Below are 9,750 nucleotides of genomic sequence, written 5' to 3'. Positions count from 1 at the left end.
GGCTGGCATGTCTGGGTGCCAGAAAGTCCAGGCACTAATCCTCCTGCTGCCCCTGGTTTGCCCTGTCCCTCAGCCCTGGGGTCAGCCAGATGGCATCAGGTGACTCCAAGGGCACTGCCCCTCCCCAGAGCAAAAGGCTGCACATGGCCTGGTGGGTACCCCAGTGGGCCCCCCTCCATGGCCGACCCAGAACAGGCCCACCCGCCAGGTGGCACAGCTGGTGCCCTGAACCTACCATCCCAGGGCCAAGGGGCTACAGGAGATGAGAAATGGACGGCAAACCACGTGACTTCGTGGGGGGAAAAGCACAGTGGGGCTCCTGTCGCACCTCTGAGGGCTGGGGCCATGGACCTTTCCAATGTCCACAAAGACCGGGCCCCTGCGATCTCTCGCAGGCCCCTCCCCTCTAGGCTCAAGTGGTTGGGACACCCCAGCCTGGGCCCAAAGAGGCCACAGAGGGCTGAAAAGTCCACCTGCTGTGGAATCTGGGGTGGCGGCCCAGTGCGGACCCCCCCTGCACCCCCTCCTCAGCACCAGGTCGGAAGGAGATGCTTGGGTGCAAAGAACGTGGATCAGCAGAGCCAGACTTGTTGAATAAGTGAGTGAACAAGTCACTGGGGAGCAGGGCCGGATGCCCCCCACCCCACCGCAAGGAGGGGCCCCAGAGGAGGGGTGGCTGGGGAGGGAGGCGCTCCTACAGCAGGAGGCTCTCACGGCCCTTCTCTACCAGGGCAGGGGTGCAAGGCGAGCGGCATGGGATGCGGGCAAGGGGCGCAGGCACCGGGAGGAGGTGGGGGCGGGGCTCCATAAGAAATACCATGGTGAAGATGGCACAACCTCGCTAAAATAGCTCTCGAGACAAGGCCCCTCATCTATGTGTAGGTTTCCAAAGAAACAAGCCACGCTCTGGAGGCCGCGGGGGCCTGGGGACAACACTCTGGTCCTGGTCCTCGGCGTCACGGGGTCCACAGGCTGCCGCCCCGCCCGCTGCCCATGGGCATGAAGAAGGCGCCCTGCAGGACGGCAGCGCAGAAGGAGCGGCAGCGCTTGCAGGGACCGGCGGGCAGGAGCGAGCCGCGGCACACTAGGCACGGCGCTGGGCGAGGCCTTGGCAGCCCTTGGTGGGAAAGAGAGAGAGAGAGAGAGACCCTGAGACGCCGCCCACCTGCCCAGAAACCGTGGCCATGGCCCCAGACCCCTGGACCGCGCCCAGCCACGCAGTCCCTCCCACCTCTGCAGACCACGCCCCCTTCCCAGAAACCACGTCCACTGCCCCAGACCGCGCCCACCCATGCAGACCACGCCCACTTGCCCAGACCCTCCCACCCATGCAGACCACGCCCACTTGCCCAGAAACCACGTCCATGGCCCCAGACCCCCAGAGGGCGCCCACCTGCTCCAGACCTCCACCATTGGTCCCTAAAATCCTGTCCACCACCACAGACCAGGCCCACTGGTCCCCAAAACCATGCCTGCTGCCCCAAGACCCTGGCTCTGGCCGTGTTCACGGGCCCCTGAGATTGTGCTCCCTGGGTCGCCCACCTCAGAGCTGCCCTCACCCCTGCGAGGCCAGCGCCCAGCTGGAAGTTCAGCCCTGGCCGGGACCCAAGCCCGCCTGCTCCCACCCAGACCCCACCCGACTTTCCCAGCTCTCAGAAAAGCCCAGACCTCCATTCAAGGTCAAGCGGTGAGGTCCCGGGTTCTCCCGTCTTTGGGGTGAAAGCTGTGGGGATCAGGGAGGTCCCCTGGCCCTGCTCATTTTCCTCCACCCCCAAGGGAGGAGGAGGTGGAGGTGGGGTAGGGGAGTGGGGTGGTCTCAGTCAGGGAGAGCAAGCAAGCAAGCCAGGGCAGTGGCCCTGCCCCTCCTCCTGCCCGGGGAGGTGGGCACAGAGCTTGCTATGGGAAATGATGAGGCAATTCAAGGTCCCCGGGCCCCTCCCGCCAGAGCCAGCTGGGTGTCCAGCCTTAGGAGCAAGGCCCCTGGACTGCCCCTGAGGCCCTGCTCAGGAGGCGGGCCAGAGGACACCTGCAGACCTACAGAGCGTGGAGACTCCAGCGCCATGTGACAAGGAGGGGACTGCAGGGTCCCTGGCTCTCACCTCCATCCTGCCTCTTCCCCTAAGCCCTCCTGCTGGTGTCTGAATAGAGGCTGCTGTCTCCAGCTCTTCTTCTAGCCCTTAATTCACCTGCCCTCCACAAGCTGGGCAGTGCCCAGAAGGACCCAGCTCCTCTGGCCCTGAGCTCAGACCCTGGGAGCTCCCGCTGTTCCTCCAACACCCAAGGAGGTGAGGCCAGCAGCAGGTGGGATCTGCCCCTCCAAAAGGCAGGGGCCCTGGCCAGGATCCCAGGGCCTCTGTCCTCATCCTCAGGGCCTCTTGCTCTGAGGTGACCCCCTGCCCAGGTCTGTGACCTTCCTCAGGGAGCAGTGCGGGTCTGTGCCAAGCCCCTTCCTCCTCTGCTGTGCTGGGGCCCATGAGTCAGCCAGCCCTCAGAAGGCCAGCTGCACGCATGCTGCAGCCTGTGTGGGTGTGTGTGGGGGGGCTCCCCAGGCTTTCCTGGCCTCAGATGCACACAGGGCAGTGCCCAGCCAGCAATGGCCCAGCCCAGGAGTGCCAGGGGCTGAGATGCCACTCCCGCCAGAGCCACCCACTGCCAATGGCCCAGGCTGAGTCACTTTGCCTCGAGGTGGAGTGGGCGGGAGTGGCGCCACTCAGCACCTATGCAAAGCAGCCCACAACTCCCTGGAGCCCCAGCAGAGGCTGAGCCACAGCCCAGGAATGGGAGCTTCCTGAGGGCATAGGAGGTAGGGGGCCCAGGTGCCGTGTGGGGGCAGGTCTCTGGGGGTAAGCAGACTAAGGTGGCCAAGGGGCGGCTCTACAAGCAATGCCCTGCCCACCAATGTACCCCGGGGCCAGTGGGCCAGCGCGGGGCTGGAAGGGTCACCGGAGGCCAGGTCCCATGGCAGAGGGGCCGCCTGACCAAGGAAGGAGAGGCTGAGCCGTCCCCTGAGGGGCTGGGGCTTCAGGTGCGTGGGGAGGGGTGGCGTGCAGGCAGCGGGGTGTCCACTTAGGAACCCGTGCTCCGGGATCCGGACCAGCCCTCTGGGGGAAAACACCAAACCTGAGCATGAAACATGAAAAACATCTTAAAAGCAACAAAAAAAGCTGGCAAAATAGCAAGGAATGATCCGGTCAAGACCAAGAGGACCTGTCCTGAGGCTCTGCCAACCAGGACCACCTGGGGCTCGGCTTCCAAGGCTTTGGGGTGTGGGGGACAGAAGGGCACCCCCAAGAGCGTGAGAAACATCCCCCAATAAAGCAGCACCCCAGGGACTGAAGGCGTGATCCTAGCGCCGGGCAACGCGGTGGAGACCCAGGGAAGCCCCAAGCCCGCCGGGCTCATCTGCCTGACAAACTCTCACCCCCCCCGGGGGGGGCAGGGAGGGCACAAAGCATCCAGCTGTGAGTTCACAGTGCGGGGTGGGGGGGTGGCCAGAGAGAAGGAGGGCGGCAAACGGCACTCTGAGGACCCTCGCCCACGCCTGCGATCTGGAAGAAACACGAAAAATCCCCACAAGTACTCTTTTTTTTTTTTTTTTTTTGTCTTTTTAGGGCTGCACCCGAGGCATAAGGAGGTTCCCAGGCTAGGGGTCTAATCGGAGCTGTAGCTGCTGCCATCCTACACCACAGCCACAGCAACGCGGGATCTGAGCTGCATCTGCCGCCTACACCACAGCTCACGGCCACGCTGGATCCTTAACTCACTGAGTGAGGCCAGGGATCGAACCCGCAACCTCATGGATGCTAGTCGGGTTCATCACTACTGAGCCACGACGGGAACTCCCCCCACGTCTCTAATAACCCACATGGGAGCACTGGCCAAACAGCAGCACAAATGTGACCGAAGACTTGAGCTATGAGAATGCTCAGACACAGAATACAAACTATGTAACTGAAGAGAATTCAGAAATTTTAGGCAAAGGAAAGAAGCTATAAAGAATAACAAACTAATTTAAAAAGCAGAGTTTCTAAAAAATGAAGCTACGGTAACTAAAATGTCCATGGATGGGGCTGACCACACGCCAGACACTGATAAAGACAGAGCCACCGGGAGACGGATGCGACTCTGCAGGCGGCCACTCGGGAAACCAACCCGGGCGGGCAATGAACCGGAGACCAGAGCTGGGCAGGGAGACCCTGTGAGCGGACGAGGCTTCTGCGTTCCAAGGGCCAAGGCAGGCGGGCGGGGGGAAGAGGCAACGTGCAGAGAGAGAAAGGCTGACCGTCTCTCATAACTGACTGATGACACGAGGTCCAGAGACTCCCAGGTTAATAAACAAGTAACAACAAATCATACACTCAGACCTGTCTTGGGAAAATAGCCGTAAGTGAAGCAGGCTGTTGAGACAGCTCCCTTCTGGACTGGGCTGACTCTCCCTGAGAGCACTGGTGAAAACCAAAGTGGGAGAATAAGGCAGAGAGAAAAGGCTGGTGGCCCGAACGCCTGCTGCAGACAGCCCGTCTCTTTCAAGATAAGCCTGCGGAAGAGAGAATGAAAAAAGAGATTCCATAAAAGCCATAAGAAACAAATGGGACCTAATCAACTTATAAGCTTTTGCACAGGCAAGGAAACCATAAGCAAAATTAAAAGATGACTTACAGAATGGGAGAAATATTTGCAAGTGACGTGACCAACAAGAGTTTAATTTTCAAAATATATGAACGGCTCACACAGCTCAGTATCAAAAAACCCCAACCAACGCAATCAAAAAACGGGCAGAAGACCTAAACAGACATTTCTCCAAAGACATACAAACGGCCAACAGGCACATGAAAGGATGCTCAACAGTGCTGATCTTTGATCTTTAGAGAGAGGGAATCAAAGCTACGGTGAGGTACCGCCTCACACCGGTCAAAATGGCCATCACTGTAAAGTCTACGGAGTTCCCGTCGTGGCTCAGTGGTTAATGAATCTGACTAAGAACCATGAGGTTGCGGGTTCGAACCCTGGCCTTGCCCAGTGGGTTAGGGATCCGGCGTTGCCGTGAGCTGTGGTGTAGGTCGCAGATGTGGCTCGGATCCCGCGTGGCTGTGGCTCTGGTGTAGGCCAGTGGCTACAGCTCTGATTCGACCCCTAGCCTGGGAACCTCCATATGCCTCAGGAGCGGCCTTAGAAATGGCAAAGAGACCAAATAAATAAATAAAATAAAGTCTACAAATAATAAATGCTGGAGAGGGTGTGAGGAAAAGGGAACCCCTGTACACTGTTGGTGGGAATGCAAGTTGGTGCAGCTACTATGGAGAACAGTATGGAGGTTCCTCCGAAAACTAAAAATAGAGCTACCACACGATCCAGCAATCCCACTTCTGGGCATGTGTCCAGAGAAAACTCTAATTCAAAAAGGTACATACACCCCTGTGTTCCTATCAGGAAATTTACAACAGCAAAGACGTGGAAACAACTTAATGTTCACTGACAGAGGAAGGAATAAAGAAGATGTGGGACATATATACGATGGAATACTACTCAGCCACGAAAAAGAATGAAATCATGCCATTTGTGACCACACGATGGACTTAGAGATGACCATACTAAGCAAAGTCAGTCAGATAAAGACAAATATCACATGATATCACCTATGTATGGAATCTAAAAGATGACACAAATCCACGTATCTATGAAACAAAGCCAGACTCACAGACATAGAGAACAGACCTGTGGGTGCCAACGGGGAGAGGTGCAGGGATGGATGAGGAGGAGCGGGGCTTAGCAGAGGCAAACTGGTAGATGCAGGCCTGGTAAACTACGAGGTCCTGCTGCAGAGCACAGGGAACTAAATAAAGTCCAGTAATAACGTTACTTCGTCCTGTGATAAACTGTAATGGAAAGAGTACGAAAAAGGGTATACCTGCAGGGAGTCCCACTGCGGTGCAGCAGCAACGAATCCCACTCTCATCCATGAGGATGTGGGTTCCATCCCTGGTTCCGCTCAGTGGGTTAAGGGTCCAGAGGAGCCATGAGCTGGGGGTGTAGGTCCCAGAAGTGGCCTGGATCCTGTGTTGCTGAGGCTGTGGTGTAGGCCGGCAGCTGCAGCTCCGATTCAACTCCTAGCCTGGGAACCTCCATATGCCTTGGGATCAGCCCTAAAGAAAAGCATATATGTGCACACCTGAGTCTGCCTGCAGTGCGGCAGAAATGCACACAGCATGCTGTAAATCAGCTGTCCTTCAATAAAAGAAGAGAAAGCAGACGACGAACCTGACACAGGAGAGTGGAGGGTGAGGAGGGGTGAGCGTGCTCATCTAAACACACGCTGGCTCCAGAAGCCACCACGACCCAACGTCCAGTGGGTAAAAATCCGCCAAACGGGACTGCACGACTCTCGGCAAGAAGGCAGAGGGCGGGGACTGGGAGGTCTGCAGGCGTGAAGGTCACTGTTCTGTCCAGGTGGCCCAGGTATGATGTCTTTTTTTTCTTCTTTTTTTCTTGGTCTTTTTGTCTTTTTAGGTTCCTAGGTTAGGGGTCTAATCGCAGCTGTAGCTGCCTGCCTACACCACAGCCACAGCGATGCAGGATCCAAGCCTCATCTGTGACTTACACCACAGCTCATGGCAACACCGGATCCTTAACCCACTGAGCGAGGCCAGGGACCAAACCCGAGTCCTCGTGGATGCTAGTTGGGGTCTCTAACCACTGAGCCACAGTGGGAACTCCAAAGTATAATCTTTCTTAACTTTAGATTTTGACAACCTCAGCCTGCAACTAGTAATTTCTAGGCAGCCACTAAAAGGCCGGCCACACGGTGTGGAACCTCCACGATGGAGGAGGAAAAACTGAAATGAGAAGGAAAATTAATGAAAATAAGGCAAGAAGAAAGAAGAAAAGGAACACGAGGTGAAGGAGAATAAGTCGAATGCAATCAGCTGAGACACTGCGGCCCTCAGGCTCCAGCTGCCCCCGCCTGGCAGGCCCTCCCGCATCAGGTCAGGTGGGCGCGTGGGAGCAGCAGGATGGGGCACAAGCCATACGGTGTGACCTCTTTGTCTGGGCCACTGAAGACGTGACTCGAATCGCAGCTCTGGGGGAAAGTGCTGTCACATGCTGAGGTCCCTCCAGCAGCTCTGCGGGGACGCCCACGTGGCCTCCAGCCCACAGCCCTGCGACTGAGAGAGGAAGCGGGTCCTGCCTCGGTCAAGCCTTCGGATGCCACAGCCTCTGCCCACATCTCCATGGAACCACCAGGTAGAGCCCTTCTGGGTCCCTGATCTCAGAAATGGGTGGGATAGTACTTGTTCGTTGTTCTGGAGTGTTTGCTGAGCAGCACCCGTGTACATGTGTATACAAACCATCACATAGAACGTTAATGGTAAGGGTGCCGCTTAAAAGAGTGTTGCTGAGGGAGCTCCCGTCGTGGCGCAGTGGTTAATGAATCCGACTAGGAGCCATGAGGTTGCGGGTTCGATCCCCGGCCTTGCTCAGTGGGTTCAGGATCCAGCGTTGCTGTGAGCTGTGGTGGAGGTCACAGACGCGGCTCGGATCTGGCACTGCTGTGGCTGTGGTGTAGGCCAGCAGCTCCGATTCAACCCCTAGCCTGGGAACCTCCAGATGCTGCAGGTGCGGCCCTAGAAATGGCAAAAAGACGAAAAAAAAAAAATAGCGTTGCTGATTTGAATTTCCGCCTTCTGAGTCCAACCCCGTTCTGTCCATGAGTGTGCATCTCCCCAAATAAATCTGCTTTCACTCTTAAAAAAAAAAAAATCAAATGTGCTGCAGAGAAATATCTAAGACACAAGATTAGAGAAAAAGTCAAAGAAAAAGATATGCCAGGCAAAGTTATTCAAGATGAAGTTAACAGCAGAGTCTGAAGAAATGAAAGGCAAAAGCCGGCAGGTCGGTAAGAAGCTGCTGCACCGCAAAGAGGGCTACCAGACGTGGCTCAGCAACGACGTGACGCATGCGCAGACACGTCGGAAAGAGTATGAGGCGAGGACCACACGATGCGCAAGCTCCGCCCGCCCCGGAAACCCAGCGACTGCGGACGCACACTCTTTCAGGCACCAGGAGCGCTGGGCACGCAGAGCAACCCACACGTGTCTGGGTGGGGAAGGGACACGGACAGTGGGTTCTACTCAAAACACAATTTTGCTAACAAGAAAATACAACTTCATTATAAAACCTGAGGCTAATGTATTTACAGGAAACTAATTTCTAATTTTTTTTTTTTTTTTTTTTTGTTGTTGTCTCTTTTAAGGCCGCACCTGGAGAGCATACAGAGGTTCCCAGGCTAGGGGTCAGATCGGAGCTGCAGCTGCCGGCCTACACCACAGCCATAGCCACGAGGGATCCGAGGCACCTCTGTGACCTACACCGCAGCCCACGGCAACACTGGGTCCTTAACCCGCTGAGCAGGGCCAGGGATCGAACCTGCGTCCTCATGGATACTAGTCAGGTTAGTTACCGCTGAGCCGCAATGGAAACGCCAGGAAACTCATTTCTAAATAACTTGGAGATGAAAGAAATAATTGCAATAAAAATTGGAAAATACTTATCTGAATAATATCAAAAATACCATGTTTCAAAACACTTCAGATGCAGTTAAAGTAGGAGATAACAGGAAATGGCCATCCTTAAATGTAGGTATTGGAAGAAATGCTGAAAATTAAGAGCCAACCATCTAGCTCAAGAAGTTAGAAAAAGAACAAATCCAAAGAATACACGTAAGAGCAAAAGCGATCAAAGAGAAATTCAGCAAAGCCTCAGGCTGTTTCTCTGAGAAGTTGGCTGAAGTGATGGACCCTGGTGGGAGAGAAGGGGGGCGAAGTTAGAAATAAAATGAGACATCACCCCGGCCCCACAGACATTAAAAGCGTGACGCAGGATGACCCGGCCCGTCTCCCGCTCTTACCCGGGCCGATGCACTTGTCAGCAGGTTCATGCCACCTGTCAACAGGTTCAGGGAAACACCAGCTAAATTCTGTCATTCACGATAAAAAGAAAACTCTCGGCAAACAGCGAGAACGAGAACGGCGTGTGTGTGAGAAAACCCTACAGCCGATCTGGTTAACGGGCTCCTGCCCACGCGCTGGCGGAGGCCAGAAAGGAAGAGAACAGTGGACTGGGTCTGAGGAGATGGGATGCGTGGGAAACCCAAGGCGTCCACGAACTGCAGGACTGGGGGGCGAATGTCCCAGCGCCGGGGGCCCAGTCAGCGTGGGAAAGCGAGGGGGTGTCCACACATCCGCAGAGTGACTGGCAAATACACTCCACAACACCATTCATATCACTCGTCTGTGAGGCCTCGAAAAAATACATCCAACTCGTAGAAGTGGGAAGGAGAAGAGTGGCTTCCAGGGCCTGGCAGGTGGGCAGGGGTGCAGACACTCGCGAGAGGGCGAGTGAGCTCTAGGACCCGCTGCGGGACGTGGGGACCACAGCTGATACCCACCCACTTTTTCACTGAAATACACTTTCAAAAATTAAAAAAAAAAACCACCATTTATTAAAGAATCGAGGAGTTCCTGTTGTGGCTCAGCAGGCTAAGGACCTGACTTCGTCTCTGTGAGGAGGCGGGTTCCAGCTCTGGCCTCGATCCATGGGTTAAGGATCCCGTGTTGCTGTAAGCTTCTGTGTAGGGCACAGACGCGGCTCGGATCCCGTGTTGCTGTGGCTGTGGTGTAGTTCAGCAGTTGGAACTCCAATTGGACCCCTAGCTTGGGAACCTCCACATGCTACAGGTGTGGCCATAAAAAA

At 55.8% G+C, this 9,750-nt stretch overlaps 1 protein-coding gene across 1 annotated transcript in view; it reads right to left on the bottom strand.

The window, feature by feature from the left end:
* Positions 85-9,750, bottom strand: part of TTLL8 (tubulin tyrosine ligase like 8) — a 51,092-nt gene continuing 41,426 nt past the window's right edge. Inside the window, exon 14 of the mRNA XM_021091344.1 lies at positions 85-1,117. Within this exon, the coding sequence (XP_020947003.1) occupies positions 957-1,117 (161 nt within the window). The 3' untranslated portion in view covers positions 85-956. The remainder of the gene's footprint in view (positions 1,118-9,750) is intronic.

This window comes from Sus scrofa, chromosome 5, assembly GCF_000003025.6.
Source record: "Sus scrofa isolate TJ Tabasco breed Duroc chromosome 5, Sscrofa11.1, whole genome shotgun sequence".
Lineage (NCBI taxonomy): Eukaryota > Metazoa > Chordata > Mammalia > Artiodactyla > Suidae > Sus > Sus scrofa.
The sequence above is the reverse complement of the archived record's forward strand: the minus strand, read 5'-3'. Positions and strand labels throughout refer to the sequence as shown.